This window comes from Hippopotamus amphibius, chromosome 4, assembly GCF_030028045.1.
Source record: "Hippopotamus amphibius kiboko isolate mHipAmp2 chromosome 4, mHipAmp2.hap2, whole genome shotgun sequence".
NCBI lineage: Eukaryota > Metazoa > Chordata > Mammalia > Artiodactyla > Hippopotamidae > Hippopotamus > Hippopotamus amphibius.
In genome coordinates, this window is record NC_080189.1 from 61,674,574 (window position 1) to 61,693,314 (window position 18,741).

General features: G+C 39.8%; 1 protein-coding gene across 3 annotated transcripts; it reads right to left on the minus strand.

Annotated features, from left to right (window-relative positions):
- Positions 1–473: 473 nt before the first annotated feature.
- Positions 474–18,212, minus strand: ASNS (asparagine synthetase (glutamine-hydrolyzing)). 3 transcript variants are annotated; one of them, XM_057730950.1, is made up of 12 exons: positions 18,090–18,212; positions 14,430–14,701; positions 10,338–10,575; positions 6,612–6,797; positions 6,255–6,356; positions 5,641–5,768; positions 4,467–4,593; positions 3,056–3,162; positions 2,464–2,564; positions 1,574–1,655; positions 1,330–1,485; positions 474–807 (listed from the first exon to the last, which is right to left on the minus strand). In XM_057730950.1, exons 2-12 carry the CDS (start codon positions 14,676–14,678, stop codon positions 598–600), a joined length of 1,686 nt encoding a protein of 561 aa, XP_057586933.1. In that variant the 5' UTR covers positions 14,679–14,701; positions 18,090–18,212; the 3' UTR covers positions 474–597. The 3 variants fall into 3 exon arrangements, with proteins under 3 accessions (XP_057586933.1, XP_057586934.1, XP_057586935.1); XM_057730951.1 differs by lacking the exon at positions 18,090–18,212 and adding an exon at positions 17,793–18,017; XM_057730952.1 differs by lacking the exon at positions 18,090–18,212 and adding an exon at positions 14,882–17,695.
- Positions 18,213–18,741: the final 529 nt, after the last annotated feature.

The following is an 18,741-nucleotide window of genomic DNA, read 5'->3' on the forward strand; positions in this document are numbered from 1 at the left end:
TCTCTGTGGATCAGTCCCTCAGAGTGATCTGAGATGCTGCCTTCCCGGCTTAAGTTCTCAGAAAATCTGCCGAATAAAACTTAATTCTCAACTTTTAGGCTGTGGAGTTTTCAGTCAACATATCTTACAAAATAGAGCTGCAAAGTCTTCCAAATGACTCACCTCTCCAGAGTGTAACTAGCCAGCTGTTAGGAATGCAAAAAGAACCAAGGGAGGAAGTCAGAGTAGGACCACACTGAGATGCCAAGGCCTGGAAGGAGGCCCCGTGGGCAGTAGACCCAGAAGTCCTCTACAGTAGCCTTGCCAGGAGAGGGCGTGTGCGGTCTCCAAAACATCAGACTGTTTCCCCTTTCTTAGATCACCCCTTTCTTAGATCCTTCTCTACCTTACTGTGATACAGCAAAAGCTGTTCAGTTTCCAGCTACCTCTGGCAAGGGGGCTGTATGAATATAAATGACTACAGCAATGTTGCAGATTTAAGACTTTTATTTTTTCACACCCAAGCAAGCCTGAGCCATTGACCCTTCCAGCCCCCTAGCCCCCTAGCCTTCACAGCAAGGAGAAATGTTTCCTTTCCCTCCATGGCATGGGGAGTGCCTAAGCTTTGGCAGCGGCCTTGTAATGGGTCAGAGTGCGGGCCGAGGGGTCAGTGGCGCTGGTCCACTTGGGCATCCAGTAGTGAGGCAGCCAGTCAGCGCGGCCCGGGTAGTGGCGCTCAAAGATCTGGCGGTAGTAGTAGCCTTCTTTCGTTCTGGGCGTGTTGACCGGAAACTTTTGGGCTGCGCCTGCCATCGCTGCATCGTCAACCTGGAAGAGTGACAGGATAGAAGCAAGATGGTTTTTTAACCAGCATGGAAATACTTGTATTTAATCTGGCTTTACAAAAACAAAAAAACAAAAAGAAAAAAACGAAAAGGCATGACTGTATATTGCACGAGAGACTCCTTGAATCGCTTAGAAAATGCTAAACTGCCCTAATATACACAGCTGCAGTGACCTTTAAGGAACATTCACATGCATGTTTCTTCCAAGTGGTGGCTCTAAGTGTTTGATTCATTTGTGCCTAATAAGGTCTGGCACCCAACAGGTGCCCAAACACGTGTAAGATGAAAGTCAGTGATGACCGGTAAGTCTCCTCTCTCTATTCTAGATGCTACTTTATAATCCTTCGTGCTACTTAATTCTTACAAAATTCTTTAAAAGAAGTATTGTTTATAGGGAATCTCTCCTACAGACACAAAACATTTAAATTAAATATATAATGAACAGTGATTACGACTCTGCATCCAAATTGTCCTATTCCAGAAAATACTTTTAAAGACGTGATACCTGATGTTCAATGTATTCCTGTAAAATCCTAAACCAGGAATTCTTAACTGAGGTTATTCCATCACTGAAGGCTTCTTTTGGTCGCCAGAGAATCTCTTTAGGTATCAGACCAGAGTCCTCAAATGTCTCTCTCAGGAGATGTTTTTCTATTCCGTTCTGACGAGAAAATGAAAGAAGTGTCAGTAAAAGTTCTAAATATAACCAGTATCAATGGACAGTTTTTATCTTGAGCTGATTCACCCACCTTGGGGATTCTCATATCTGGTGGCAGAGACAAGTAATAGGAACAAAATCGATGATCCAGGAACGGGACTCTCAATTCAAGGCTTGAAAAGGAAAAGAAGAAAATCTAAACCAATATGAATATTTACTGCCTGCCAGTTTAGATTCTGATTTAGTTTCCTTGGAATTCACCTAGCCTCTAAGTAATGTTACGATTATAAAGTCATTTTTATAGTCCTAAGTAAATGCCCTACAGTAATGTGTGAATACAAAAACCTTCATTCAAAATACATATCACATCTAGGGAGTGAAAAACTATTAAATAATTACTTTTACCTCATATTATTTTCTAAGTGTGATTTGATAGAAGCAACTAAAAGAGTTGATATTGGTTGTTCATCACATACAATAAGAGTCTTCAATTCTCCAACAGGACCAGCTTTAAAAAGTGAAAACTTTAGCCAACCAGAAATGATACCAAAGAAACCTGTTTTATAAGCTAATCAAATCTCTTGCATCTTCACTGCCCTCTCCCCAGACATGGTCCCCACAGCATCAAATAGGCATGGCAGGCACTCAACACTCCATACATGGAGGTGTATCAGCTTTAGTTCTCTTAAAAAGACCTAAAAAAAGCTGCAAGTGCCTTCCCTCTCAGTGGCCCAGAAGTAGGCAGAATGTGATGCTTTCAAGATGGAAACCCCATCTAAAACCACCTATCCACGTCCTCTCACCATGACGACAGCACTCTGATTCAGCCTAATCCCCCTGCACTAACAGACAAGCTTCATTTTCTCTGTAAAAGTCACACTTTGCAACATATACTAACTGGAAAGAAAGGAAAAATCAACCATTGAGCCTTGTGTTTTATGAGGTTATTTTTTACAATCGTTTCCTAAAATATCGAGTTACCCATGGGCGGCAGTAGTTCGATCTGCTCGGAGAACATCAAACAAATAGAGTTCCTTCAGAAGCCGCTCACTCTCCTCCTCGGCTTTCTCAGGAGAAGGAGCCTGTTTCACAAACGGAGCTGAAGTTACAAATACACCCACGTGCTTTGCTTTCAGCACATGAAACAGTTTTCATTTCTAACCCATACACATAACTCCAGTTCTAAAGGTGGGTAAGACAAAAAGCCAAACAAAGCTTAGGGAAGGGAGTAATGCTTTATAAAACGTACCTGCCCTCGCACCAAGACTGCTAGTGCTAGAACAAATAAAATGACATGCTATACAACAGCCATAAGACCACAAGGGACTAAGAAATATCAGAAACGTGATTCTTAGGCTTTACTGGCTTTTTAAAAAATGGATATTATCTGACACTGTTAAGACTTCTTTCTCCCCCAAAGAAATACAGACACGATCAGATTTCCTCATATGCTTCTTCACAAGATATTCAAAGTGTTACTGTTATACCAAAAAAAGACGATAGAAAATAGTTAAATAATAATTCATACTATTCTTCCCCTAGGACCAATATCCCTCCATTTGAGAGTGCTTACCTTGTGAAAATATATGTAACCCTGTGTAAGTTCATCTGAACCTTCTCCAGAGAAGATCACCACGCTATCTGTGTTCTTACGAATGTACTTGGAAATTAAGTACATACCTTAAAACAGAGAGAGAAATTATTGTTAATGTCCACATAGCCCTCTACCAAAAATGCCTATTATTTGGTTTCTGGAAATGACTGCCAGCTTTGCTATTCGATTAGACTCTGTATTAATATAAAAGAGTTTGCAAAAGAATGACCTCATATCTACAAGCCATTTATATGTACTTAATCCAAAAGTTGTACTGTTGTGATGAAATAGCCCAAAACCCTTCCACAGTTTTATATACAGGTTTTTAAGATGTTACTGCTTTCACACAAAGAATGTCTATCTGAAAAGTTTGCTAAACAATGTTAAAAATGCTAAAAAATTTCGCTATAAAAAAATAAGCTGGGGTTTTGGTAGCTTAATTTTAATTTGGGGCTTTTTTTCTGATACTTTACTCCCCATTCAGCATATTCCAAATACAGTTAAGAATGTTACATCATTAAAAGATGCTGGTTGGTTCCTGCTCCATATCCCTGTACACTAGCATTTGTTCCTAACTGTTTTTTCATTATTGCCTCCCTAGAGATACCTTTTAGATCTTTTTCCCTAACCTCCCTCACCCATGAAATACTAGTACCAGAAATACTGGATTTCTGTTGATGCACTGTGGCCCTTTGGAAGGCCAGAAACCACTGTAATACCTAAGATTTTTTTTCCCCTTCAAGAACTAATTTTCGCTCCCATGGGAGCAACAGCACCCCTATAATATTGCTGCAAAGTTTAGAGCAGGGGGATGCAGACCCCTAAACTTTGCAACAAAGTCCTGTCAGATTCTGCATCCCTTAAAAGAAAGGCATATCTAAGCGAGTAGCCTATTAGAGGCTCAGCAACATTAAATCAGTCTGACTTGGAGTATACTTCTAATCTCAGTGTATACCCATGGGGTAAAACTAGATTTCTTGCTGGACAATAAGTTATTGGCTGATAAGTTGTATGATGGAATACTTACCAAAATATATCTAAAACAAGCATTCCTTACAGAAATTAGTTACAACATAGACCCATTTTCCTGTATAGCCCAAGAAACTTTCATATAGAGAAACTGGGGCAAAGGGGTGCAAAAAATATGTATCTACTCTTTGGAGAAATATAAATAGTGATACCATAAATGTGGACGTTTAACTATGTATTTATGGTTCCTCTCACTCCAAAAGAGATCTGAGGAATGTCTCGTCTTCAACAATTGCTGACACAGGAATTTTACCTGCGTTCATTCCTGAGTATTTTTTTAAACAACTGCTTGAAACAGGATTTTTTAATCCTTACACCTCTTCAATATTAAAAGTCTTTTGGGGATCATAAAATACCTTACCTACTGAAGCACGGACTGTTGTAATATCATAAGTTTCCAGGGAAAATATGACTTCGTCCAGGACGTGAATGCCTTCCTCAGAGTTAAAGAGGACTTCATGGTGTTCGCTCCCGATGTGATTCGCCACCTGATGACATGAAGAAATACCCATACGTTTATGCTTTAAAGAAAAGAACTGCTCTAGAAAATCAGAGAGGACAGGAGTTCACAACACATTATGAACGAACAATGGTGGAAAATAAACAAGGCAAGTTACGGGGAAATGACTCCACAGGCCCCCACCATCAGGGGAAATGATTCTCCAGGCCACGGTGTACGAGCCTCCCCCAGGCAGGCTCCCTTGCCTCCCCCAGAGTCTGCCCTCCACTGACCATCTAGAAGTAGGTCTCCCGTCTGCTCTTCCCACTCCAAGTCTTCACCCTAGCAAACATGCCCCCCACTCCCCCTCACACTGATTTTACCTCCTTTTGGCCCTCCTGCAATACCTACTTTTACGTCCGGGATGTTATTCTTAAATTAAATGGCCCCTCCCCTCATTCTGTTTTCTTTGGCTACTGTGGATTCAATCAGCATCAGTCAACTTGCTTAGGGACAACTCTCTCCCTCTTTCTCATCCATTCTATGCAAGTTTCTCCAGAGTGGGAATGAGGTCTCCCGCACACTGAATATGTACGAGGTCCCCTCTGCCCGCAGCCCTAAACATAGTATTTATTAAAAAAAAGAAAAACTAATAAAAACAGCTAACAATTCTAAGTACTTACTACATGCTTTCTATCCTACGCACTTTATAAGACTTATGTAATTTTCACCTCAAAACTATGCCATAGTAGATACTATTACTCCTATCACATGAGTGAGGAATTGCATGGTAGAGCGAGGATTTGAAACCAACAGTCAGGCTCCAAAGCCTGCAGCCTTAACCACTATACCATGCCCTTACTCTCAAAAGGGCAGAATTATCATCACAGGGTTTTTGCGAGGATTACATGGGCCTTGGTAGATAAAAGTATCCAGAATACAGTGTATAACATAGTTGATATTCAGTAGGCATTTCATTCCATTTTAATAATTTAATTCAAAACAATTACCTAAGTCGATACAGCAGCCAAGTATAGAACCATCAATTATTAACAAGTCTGTCTTAACTACATAACAGGAAAAGACAGTGTCTTACCTTTCTAGCAGCTAGTAAATCAGGACTGTCTTCCATGCCAATTGCAAATGTCTGAAAAGGGTACTGTACTTGGGCCTCTTTTAGCTGCTTCAACAGGGTGGCAGCAACCAAACTGGAATCCAAGCCGCCTGTGAGCAAGACAGGAAGTGTAGTGGTTATGGGCCTTACATAAGAGAGGGACAGATATGGTTTACATTCCTATCAAGCTCTAAGATTAGAGTTTTACCATTTAAAATCCCCAAGTTTTATAAGTTAAAAATCAATTTGAATAAGAAAAATCTAACATTTAACCTATGATAATGGTAACAGTATTTGAATTGATTAAAAACCACTATACACATTCTAGGATTCGAATCAAGACAGTGGAGTAGGAGGACGTGGAATATTCTAAAGAATGTTTACTAGCTCACTCATGTCAATATAATTATAGTATCACTTTAAGTTGCTATACTATTATGAATATTGAAAGCAACTTACAGAAAACTTTTTCATCCTATAATGGAGGAAAGATTAAACCATATAGTAAGCATTTTATAGTCAAAATGTCCAGGATAGCTAAAGTCATTTAACTTAAATATGCACTATATATAATTAGGTTTTTTAACCGACTTCACCTGATAAGAGGCAGCCAATCCTTCTGTCTGTCATCAAACGTTTCTTAATGGCATTGTCAAAAAGGATCCGGAGGTTGTTCTTCACAGTTTCTATCTCAAAACCTATTAACACATGAAGGAAGTGAAACAGCTGCAGAAAAAGCTGGGCTGAATTGTTTGTTGAAAGAGGTACACGATCATCTACCTCTATCATGATGGCATTTGCTCAACAGTGAAGTTGGCCAAATCCCAATGTGTCACTTCCAAATTAAAAAGGAAACAGATTTTCAAACTTACATCATTTCCAAAGATGTGAGAGTACCATTTTCCTTTAGGGAGAGAGGTGGGGAACAGGTGGGTAGGCGTCTGCTCGCTCACCTGGGAAGAGCTTCTCCACGTTGTCATACAGGGCATGCAGAGGCTCATCTCTACAGTGATGGTATTTAACCATTTCCACTGATGCCACTTTGCCATTTGGCTTTAAATCCAAAACTTCATAGTGTCCCGGGAGAAAAGGCTCCACTTTTAAAAAAGGAGTCATGGAGTGCTTCAAGTTAACAAGTCCTACAAATTCAAAAAGATAAATTTATTCAAGTTAGGATAATACTTCACAGTAACTTTCACAATGAGTTAATGTCCTCTAAATTCCTATTTATGTTCCCTTTTTAATGCAAATACATGTCCACTACATAAGCAAAACAGGAAAAATATAATCACCCAAAACCCTATCACCTACTTACTAGAAAGGAAATAGTGGTACAGAGATGCACAGCAAAATTACACTGATTTCTAGTAATTCAAGTCAATAGGAAAATCTCCAATGTTCAATTTCTTCTCTCTAGCTGGAATTTCTGATTTTAAAAAATCTACTTTCTTTACTAAAGCAAACAAATATAAAATACATTTATTAAGCAAAGAGATGGACTTGAAACTTAATTTTATGATACCTGATAGTCACTTGTCATCACTGAGGTATTTTAAGAAAACAGCTATGGTTCCCAGTTCTTTTAAGAAGCAAAATGATCCACCATTAGGTACTCTAAACTCAGATATTAAGAAGTCAGACATTGGGCTTCCTAAGTGGTGTAGTGGTTAAGAATCTGCCTGCCAATGCAGGGGACACAGGTTCGATCCCTGCTCAAGGAAGATCCCACATGCCGTAGAGCAACTAAGCCTGTGAGCCACAACTATTGAGCCCATGCACTGCAACAAGAGAAGCCACAGCAATGAGGAGCCTGCACACCACAACAGAGAGTAGCCCTGCTCATCACAACTAGAGAAAGCCTGTGTGCAGCAACGAAGACCCAACACAGCCAATAAATAAATTTTTTTAAAAAAAAGCTTTAAAAAAAGGATCAGACATCTATCTCTTACATAGTTATTATATACTGTATGTGAATTAAACATTATAGTTTAAATTTCCTCAGTAACTTTTCATAGGAAGTAACCAACTTGACATCACCATCTTTGATAAAAAAAAAATTAATGTTTGATTGTAAATAGTAACAGCCTATCTACACAGAATATTATGATTTACAATTTTGAGTTTGTTAACCCAGCAATCTACCATGTAATGTTGAATTCAAAGAGCAAATGAGACCCAGAGCCTATCACTGCTAGCAGACCTCAAGCAAGCCACACAGCCCCTGCAGGGGATGAGGAGCAATTACGATTTTAAGCAGGGAGCACCATGACCAAATGAGTTTTTGATAGGCTATTCTAGAAGCACTGAGAAAGGAAAACTGTTACAGTACCCTATAGGAGATCCTGTGGTTTAGAAAAGGGCAGTTTTATGGATGTAAAAAAATCACAAGTCAAGAAATTTCAGAGGGTAAATTGGATGTGAGATCATAATTCCATATCAAGGTATCGGAGACACAGTGGGAGTACGGAATCTGCTTTTCCCTTATGCTCTCTTTGCTGGGCTTCTCTAATAGCACTTTAGGTAAATAACGTATATACTTGTTCCTTGCCATATGATCACAGTAAGTAAGAAAGGATTTAAGGAATGAGCCCAAAAGGCAGACAGGCAGGTAGACCAGATTTTAGCATGTCATTACTGTCAAGCTAGGAGATAAAAGATGAATGCCTTCCTCAACTTCATCGTCAAAAAATGCTAAATATGATTTACAAGTATTTTCTTCCATTCTGTGGGTTGTCTTTTCACTTTCTTGGTGGTGTCTTTTGAAGTACAAACATTTTATTTTCATGAAGCTCAATTTATCTATTTTTCTTTTGTTGTCTGTGTTCTTGGTGTCATATTTAAGAAATCTTTGCAAAATCCAAGGTTATAAAGATTTACCCCTATGTTTTCTTCTAAGAGATTTATAGTTTTAGTGTTTACATTTAGGAGTTTGACCCACTTTAATTTTTATATATGGTGTGAAGTAAAGGTTTAGCTTCATTTTTTGCATATGTATGTCCAGTTGTCCTAGCACCATTTGTTGAAAAGACTATTCTTTGCCCATTGAATAGTCTTGGTACTCTTGATGAAAATCAGTTGACTACAGATGTATGGATTCACTTCTGGACTCTTAGTTCTATTCCACTGGTCTATGTCTGTCCTGACAGTACCATACTGTCCTGATTACCCTTGTTTTATAGTACGTTTTGAAGTCAGGAAGTGAGAGTCCTCCTACTTTATTCTTTCTCAAGATTGCTTTGCTATTCTGAGTACTTTGCAATTCCCTATGAATTTCAGAGTCAGCTTGTCAATTTCCACAGTGTCACCTGGGATTCTGACAGAGATCATGTTGAATCTGTAAATCCACTGGGGAATCTGTGCCAACTTAACAATGTTAAGTCTTCGATCCATGATCACAGGATGCTTTCCAATTTCTTTAGATCGTCATTTCTTTCAACAATGTTTTATAGTTTTCAGCATACAGTTTTGCACTTATTTTGTTAAATTTATTCTCAAGTATTTTATTCCTTTTGATGCTATTTGTAAACAGAGTAAACCATGTGACCCAGCAAGTCCACTCCTAGGTACATACTCAAGAGAAATGAAAACACACAAAAACTTGTACACAAATAGGTAGAGAAGCATTATTCATAAGAGCCAATTGTCCATCAACTGACAAAAGGATAAACAGTGGATAAACAGAATGTGCTATATCCATGTAATGGAGTTATCTTTTGGTCATAAAAAGTAAGTAAATAAAAAGTAAATACTGCTACACATTATAACATAGACAAACCTCAGAAACATTATGCCAAGTAAAAGAAGCCAGTAACAAAAGACCACATATGATATGACTTCATTCATATGTAATGCCCAGAATAGGGAAATCCACATGGACTGAAAGCACACTGGTGGTTAGCAGGGACTGAAGGGGGTGGAGAGGAAGTGGTGGTGGTGGGGGGGTGATAGAAAGTTTAATGGTTGATGGATATGGAGGGATGTGGAGTACAGCTGAAGAGTACAAGGTTTATTTTTGTTTTTTTAAATTTTTTGATGGTGTTGCAAGACACCTGACCAGGGATCGAACCCAGACCCTCAGCAGTGAAAGCGCAGAGTCCTAACCACTGGACTGCCAGGGAATCCCCAAGAAGGTTTATTTTTGAGGTGATAAAAAATTTCTAAAGTTGACCAAAGCACTGGGTCCAGATATCTATGAACATACTAAAAACCACTGATTTGTACACTTTAAATGGATGAATTGTATGGCACGTAAATTACACACCAATAAAGCTGTTTAAAAAATGCTACATAACAATGAGTTTGTGTGACAGCCATGGCACAGTACCACCATGTAGTAACTGCAGGGCCGGCCAACCCTACCATTACAATGTGACATAGGAAAACTCCAAAACACATAAGGGATCAAACCAGATGCAAAGCCTATCGGCACGACAAAAATTAAATGACTTTACTACAGATTTATCCTCTAAGGATTACACAATTTAAGTGCCAAAAAGGAGAGTCCAACTCCTTGGCTTTATAAGAAAAAGCTCAGAAAGTCCATGACTAACGTAGTCACTTGTAAAAATCTGGGTTGCCCCATTTGTAAATGTGCATTGGATTAGATTTGTAAATATTATCTAGAAGAAAATACAGAATCAGGACAATAATGAAAATCTACAATAATATTCTATCATTACCTTTAGCTTCTGAACACACGGCCAAAAATCCATCTTCTGTCATGGCTTTAAACAAAGGTCTGACTCCATAGGTATCTCTGCCCAAGAACACTTTCTTATTGGCAGTATCCAGTAAAATAAATGCAAATACCCCGTCCAACATACAAACTGTTTGCTCAATTCCTCCTTTGTCATAAAGATGAAGGATTATCTCACCATCTACTCTGGTCTGATATTCAAATTCAAAATGGTGTTGCAGCTTAAGGAAACAGCAAACCAAAATGTTAGAATCCTTGTGCATTCACTAATTTTTTATTGCGAAGTTGCTTCAGTATTTTTGTGCTTTATAATTTCATGCACGTTAGTGATTTAAAAGTCATGGCATTATCAAAATGTAGCTCGTTTGGACTCAGAATCATACCAATTCTTTATAACACAAAACTAAGCCCATAAAAATTTTAGTTGCATTCTGATAAATAGAATACAGAAGCAATGTAGCTCTGTATTGTGTGGAGGGACGGAAATGCATATTATATACATACTGGGTATGTAATACACGTGTATTTACATAAATATGTAAGTTAAGCAAATAGATTGCCCAGGTATCATGACACTAAAAATGTGTCTTCTGCAACTGTGAGATTTTGGCTTGGGAAAAGAGTATCAACTGAGGTTCTTCCCGTCCAGCCTCACAGAGTTCCTATGAAAACAGAAAACAAAAGGACAAACACATTTAGCACTATTCCGTGACAAATAAATGATTCCATCACAATGATGGAGACAACTGGTCCAACACAAAGCTGCTGGTCCTGGGGAGGACTACAGCATCCCATCCTTCCACTACTGCAGAGGCATTAAACCTACTTCTCAGTGATAGACAAAATGACACTGGAGCTTTATTCGTCCACACACCCCAGTGGAACAGCAATGAGACCATCACTCCCACTGCATGTAGAGAGGGTTTAAGTTAGGCCCAAACTCCATGGCTCTCCATCACCAATGGCAAACTGTGAGGGTGAAAATAACTCAGTATGTTCCTCTTTCTTTGTACTTACTCATATTTTTGGCTGATAATAGAGAAAAGGTTTACATAAACAAAATCAAGTTGAGATGCTGGGTACATCTGAACATTTAAAATATGTTCTTAAATTTCAAAAAATAAGTCTCTATGTTTGTATGTATATGACTTGTAAAGCATGCTTCACAACCATGCTCACTCTATAAATTTGTGAACCTTTTGTCTATAAGCAAAGAACTATCAAAAAAAATGGGCTTTGGCCGCTTCCAGGAATTAAAAGCCACCTCTTCGTCATGTCTCCTTGCTCTGAGAGACTGTCAGTGATGATCTCTGTCACTAGAAGGTAGGATTAGAAAAGGGTCTTCTGCTGACCCTGCTGGGCTTAAGTACCTGCAGGATAAATGAGCCTAAAGCATTCGATGATTTTAGCAAGCAACAGCTTCCCGATCTATCCTCCATCACTGCCACATCATCATGGCTCTTTGGCCTAAAGCTTACAGGTAATTTACTGGTTAATGATTCACATGTACACTTCCCACTCTCCTGAAGCCACACTTAGGTAAAAGCCCCCATATCCTGCCACCACCCAGAAATCACACTGCCATTTGACTTGCTGTTTGCAGGCCTCTGATGCCCCCCGCAGGGAGAGGGCCTTCTCTTTGCCCAGCCTTCACTCAGAGTCCTCCTCTCCCTGACCAGTCTCCCTCCACTCCCAACACACTGCTGGCTGTTTTTTACAAGTAAATTCTGCTTTCATCAAAAAAGGAGGACTCTGAAGGTTATGTAAGAGAATTCTTTACATAAGCCTAAAATGTCAATTCTACTCTTTGGACAGATTTTAGCCACTCACACTGGAAAACTTGAATGATTGGTAGAAGCAATCGAACTTCTCTGCTTCTGAAAATACAACATATTTGGCTAATTTAGACTAGAAATATTTTCAAAATATTTAACTTTTTAACAAAATACACAAAAGCAGTTATGTTGTTCAGGTAAAACAAGGCATTTCCTACCTCATTTAAGGTGAAAGTCAGGCTACTACTGCCATAATACAACTTAGCATTCTCACATATGTGGTACTAACTGGCTTGATAAGGAAGTTTTAACTGCTCTCCTCCTCTATTCCCACTCGCTTAAAACCCCATTCTTACTTACTTTTCTGTTCCATTTCATCTCCAAACACCTATAAAAATGATGTCTGGTGTATAGTAGGCCCTTATTAAATATATGAAAGGAATTTGCTGAATAACTATAATGACTCTTCAAATGAAAAGCCTATTGAGAGTGTTCCTACAAGTGGACAACAAACAACAGCTAAAGCTATTACTCAGAGATAAAAATGTCCAGGTGGACTACAATATAAATCCCTACTCATGAATGACAGGCATTTTTCAAGAAGGTTCAAAAAGTACCGAGCAAGGGACTTCCCTGGTGGTCCCTGGCAGATTCTTAACCAAGAATCTGCCTTCCAATGCAGGGGACACGGGGTTGATACCTGGTTGGGGAACTAAGATCCCACATGCCGAGGGGCAGCTAAGCCTGTGCACTGCAACCTCTGAGGCCACACGCTCTGGAGCCCAGGCACCACAGCTAGGGGAGCCCGTGCACTGCAACTAGAGGAGCCTGCATGCCGCAAATAAGACCTGATGCAGCCAATTAAATAAATTAATATTAAAAAAAAGTACCGAGAAACATCGCAACCAAATATATTAACCTTGAATGCAATCTGGCTCAAAACCAAAAAACAGCTATAAATATATTCTAGGAACACCTGGGGAAATTTAATATGAACTGGTTACTAGAGGGTATTATGCATTCTTAGGTATAATAATTGTATTGGTGTTAGGTAGAAGAATGCCCTTATTCTTAGGAAATAAATGCTTACTTATTTTGGAGTAAAGTGTTATCTGCAGTATACTCTAAAGTAATTAAGCCCAAAATTGAATGTGTGTGTATACACAGACAGAGAGATGAAGCAAAAAAGGCAAAACATTAACAATTATTCAATCCAGATGCTCAATGTTCTGTTCTTTTCTGTAAATTTGAAACTTTCAAAATTAAAAGTTGGAGCGGAGAGTGACAAAAAACAACTTGAAAATTTTAGATTAAAACATTTCTTATGAAATAGTAGCCAAATAATTCCAGATTGCAAGGCTCTTAGTAAATGTGGCTTCCTTGGGTCAGAATTTCCAAACCTTCACCACTATCATCCTAAGAATATGCTTTCACCAGATTATAAAGCTGCTCCAATCTTAGCACTGCCGAAAGTCTTACTTCTTGCATTCCACTGCACCTGGCCACCTGTCTATCCTTTGCCTCTGATTAACTATGCAACAGCAACGTCTTAAGGGCAGCATTAACTAAAAGCTACAAATGTGATCACACACAAACCATTAAATTCTATCCCTGCCTTAAAATCTTCAGATTTCATTGCTCTTAGAATTACACTCTAACTCCTTACCAAGTCCTGCTGGCTCTGGTCCTGCCCTACCTCCCCAATCCCGCCTGTTCCTTGTTCACTTATGACAACCCCAGGGCTCCACGCATGCTACTCCCTCTGCACGGAAGGCGCTTTCCAGCCCTGCTAGCTGATCCTTGTCCATTCAAGTCTGAGTTCAAGTGTCAATTCCTCAAGAGGCCCTCTCTGGCCACCTGTACTGAAACTGGATCTCCCATATCCATCAGCTCCATATTTATTTTTTCAGAATGCCTAGTATATGTACAATGATTTTTTTTGTCTGCTCCCCAATGGAATAAACTCCACTAGCGTGCAGACCTACCTCTCATATTTACTATGGTATCCCCAGTGCCTAACACAGGCTCTAACTAATATTCAAATTAATAACAGGGAAAAAAAGATTCTAAGAGTTAAAAACCAGAAATGTAATCCTTATTTTATCATTCTTTTTTTTTTTGTGACCAAGTTATTTCACCTCTTTGTGCACAGGTGCCCTCTCTCTATAATTGGAGCAAATGAGAATGAACATGGAAAGTGTCTGGAAAAAAAAGAAAAAGCATTCTACAAATAAAATTATTATAACCAACTAGCTCTGAGGCTTAATCATATCGATAGCTTCTGATTTTATTCTGTTTACCTTCTTATGGTTGTAGATTTCACCATTGTAACAGAGCCACAAGTAAGGATATTTCTTCACTCGAATTGGCTGCATTCCAAACAGCTGGTCAACCACCGCCAACCGGTGAAATCCAAAGCAGCAGTTGGTGTATCCATTGACATTCTCAAAACGAAATGCATCTGGACCCCTGTGTGCAATCTTCATAGCACTCAGACACTGAACAGAAAGGCAGTCATCGCTGCCAAAGAGGGCCCAAATGCCACACATGGTGCAACCGAGCTATGGGCTCTCTATGGAGAGAAAGGAAGACAAATTAAATATTCAATATCCAATCCAAGTCTGTATTCAATCTTGATTCCCAAAACTTGCACAAGCCACTTCAAAGACTGAAATATATATTATCTTATCTACAGCAATTTTCTAGTAGGTTGGCAGGCAGAGAGGGGTAGAGAATGATTTAATTTACTTACAAGTATTCAGAAAAGATGGATGACTTTTACATCCAGCCAGCTATAGCAGCTTAGCTCCCAGTCAAAGCCTGCATCCCTCTCACATTAGGATTTGGTCAGCCAGGGCCAGCAGTGTTCAGGCCACATTCTGTTTTGTATCCTAGGTTTACATCCAAGATACAGATACACAAGCAGGCTGACTCCAACCTAGCCAGAGATCCCAGCCCCTCTCTCTCCATCCCAGAATCCCAAAAGCCCTGAAAAATCCAAGAGATGCTCCAGATTACTACAGTCGCCTCTTGGGTCTCCTTGACAATTAAATGCCTCTCTTTACCTGTACTAACAGACATATAGTAGGTAGAAAAGATGATCATATATACTGCCTAAGTGTAATATTAAGATACACAGTAATTATAAACATTTCACTACTTCTAGCTTACTTCCAAGTGACTTACTGAAACACGATCAAAGAAATTCTAAAAAGAAAAGAGAAAGCAATATTATCTGATAGCCTAGCTTAATAACAACAACAACAACAAATTTAAGTTGACAGAGATACAAAATGTTCACCAGCAAAATGTCCTAAAGGACAAAAATGTTCTCAAACACTTTTGTCTCAAAGCTACCTTGATCAGTAAGAAAGCAAAGTCAGTGGGACAAACACAGCAGTATCTCTGGAAAACAATTTGGCTCTTCCCTGTAGGCCAAGAAGCAAATAAGTACTTCCAACAAATGTTAATTACTTTGCAACTCAAATTCAATTCTCAACTGTGAAATAAAGAGCTGTTTTATTTGAATGCTGTCAGCTCAAAAGTTATTTTACTTAAACATCTATAACTTGGAAACTATCTGGGTATTTTTTTAAATGCAAATTTGCAGCAAAGGCCTAGATAAAAGGCATCAAGTAAAAATATAAATATTCAAATTACATCAATCACTTGGAACAATCCTCTGAAGACACTTCATTTGTGAACCAAAGCCTTATTTGGCCCTTTGAGGAGACTAGATCAAATTAATAGAAAATGGTATTAACTAAAACAACTTGGAAATGAAGTATCACATGTCCTACGCAGCCCTTCCATGCACTTGGCCAAATAGCCCATAATCAGATACAGGCACATCTGAGATATTGTCAGTTTGGTTCCAGACCATCGCAATAAAACAAGTCACATTAATTTTTTGGTTTCCCAGTGCATATAAGAGTTATGTTTACACTATACTCTATTAAGTGTTGAATAGCATGATGTCTAGCAATGTACGTACTTTAATTAAAAAATACTTTATTGCTAAAAAATGCTAACCATCATCTGAGTCTTCAGCAAGAAGTAATCTTTTTGCAATGGAAACAAAGATCATTGATCACAGATAGCTATAACAAATATAATAAAAGTTTGAAGTTACCAAAATGTGACAGACAGGAAGTGAGCAAATGCTGTTGGAAAAATGACACCTGTGCAGAGTTGCCACAAATCTTCAGTTTGTTAAAATAAATAAACACAAAGCAGTACTCGAAAAGAGCAATAAAGTGAAGCACAATTAAACTAGGTACTAGGTATGCTTGGATTTACTTCGAAATTTACTGGGAAAATTCACTGAGGTTTAAGTGAGATGACTATTGATAAGCCATCTTACCTTTGACTCTATACCAGTGAAAAATGGGCTGGGAAAGTGCTTTGAAAATCATAAGGTCATTCATTAGTGAATCATTTACCTAAGTCTTCCTAATGCTGCTTAGTGAATCCCATTAATCATGCTACAGAAACACACTAAGCACTAAATTGGAGGGGAAAGAGGGGCGACAAATGATTGCAAAGCACACTTATTTCTCCAGCAGGAAAAGCAAATTAAAACTATCACCTATTATTTTTATTGGAAACAGTCTTACCTGCAAACATCTTACTTGGCAATGCTTTTACCTACTGCTGTTACCTGTTCCCAGTAATTTTCCATATTTCCTCGTAAACATCTAGAGCAATGCTGTCCAACAGAAATGTGAGCCACATATATAATGCTAAATATACTAGTAGCGCCATTAAAAAAGTAAAGAGAAAAAAGTGAAAATTTAAATAGATTTTAACAGTGTACTGAAAATAGTATTATTTCAACACGTAATCAGTACAAAAATATTAACAGAATATTTTACATTGCTCTTCTCTATTAAATCGTCAACACTTAAAGCACATCTCAATTCTGATTAGCCAGCATATCACGTCCTTAATAGTCACACGTGGCTAGTGGTTACTGAATTGGACAGGTTTGTTTCAGAGAATTTCTTAAACCAATACTTAAAAATAAAGTGATATGGTGAAGTTTAAGATTTTAGCAACTAACTCCTGCACAGGTTCAAGACCTAAGTTACTTTTAATTAATCTTACAATAATGCGATCAATCAGTGAAAAAGTTGAGTTACCGGTGCTTTTAAATTATTTGTCAAGCACCCCGGGAAACAGATGGTGAAGAAATAATGTAGGCCACAGGCTGAGGAAAAACAAACAAAAAAACTGTCCCTTCATTCAAAATAGTAACATTAATCTGAAGCCGGCCTATAAAAGAGATATCCACTGAGAAAAGGCATGCCAGTTTCTTTTGCCTTTTCCCACACCGCGCCGCCTGTCGTGCTAAAACAGATCTCTTCTGGGCAGCATTTGCTCAGCAAGTCACTTGTGGAGTCTCGCAGTCTACAGAGACGGGGGGAGGGGTAGCTAGGTGAAGGGGGTGACGTTGCCGGAGGTGAGGGGGTATCCTCCGGGGCCTTAACAGACAACCCCGGAGACCCTCCCTCCTGGACTAGGACCTAGCGACCGCCTCGCCCCGCGCGACTCCCGACTGCACCCGGGCCACGTGCACCCTCCAGCCCATCCGGGGCGGTCCCCTGAAATGTGAAAATTTCAGCAGGCTTCTACGTAATATAATAAAAGACAACGAAATTTACAAGGGCCGACTTAAATCGCCGCCGCCTTCTCTCCAGAGCCGCTCGGCCTCGGCTCTGCGGGTCACGCAGTCTTACTCCGGGACCACAGCGAAGGTCCTCCCGCCGCAGCCGGCTCCCAGGTGCGCAACAATCGGCCCCACCCTCCTTGCCCGGCAGGAGCCGCAGCATCAGCAGACGCCGGGATCCGCGTCTGCCCCCGGGTCGGGCGAGCCCGGCTGCCGCGCATCCTCCTCCCTCTCCCGGGGCAGCCCGGAGGCACGCTGGGAGGGCGCAGCGACCCCCCGCTGCCCGGCCTACCTGGGCTCCAGTGGGGCGGGCGGGAGGTGACCAGGTTACGGCTTGCGGCCTGTGGGGGGGGCCTCCTTTCACCCCTCACTTTATAACCGCCTGGCTCCTGTAATACATGAGGGAAGTTTCATCACTTCTGGGAGGACCAACCAGAGCGCAGGGGCGTGGCCCGCAGGGCGTGAAGGCGCTAGCCCGGCCAGGACAGGACAGGATGCGGAGAGACGGAGGCGGAGGAACTGCTCTGTTTCCAGCTTCTTAAAGTGTTAGTGCACCTGCTGAAGGATAGCCTCAGAGGTCTGGCCAGGTGCCCCACCGACACCTAGGATTACCTTACCTCCTGTTCTGACAATTCATTAATCTTCCGCAATCGGTTTTTTCTTAGGGAAGTCTTCAGCAATTGATTGCAGTATCCCCTTCTGAAGCAGATCTCCCTCATGTCCTTAATTGCGAAGACTTTAAAAGTGCTTTATTTCCTGCTTACTACTAAGAGAGTATCTGATATATAGATGTGGATACGCATATATTTGCTAAATTAATAAATAGTGAGGCAGATGGAAATAGCTGGTCTCCACCTTTTATTAAACGCAAATAAGATTTCATTAGGTTCTTCTAACTCAGACATAGTTAAATGCTCAGTGTATTTGCATTTTGTGATGGGTCA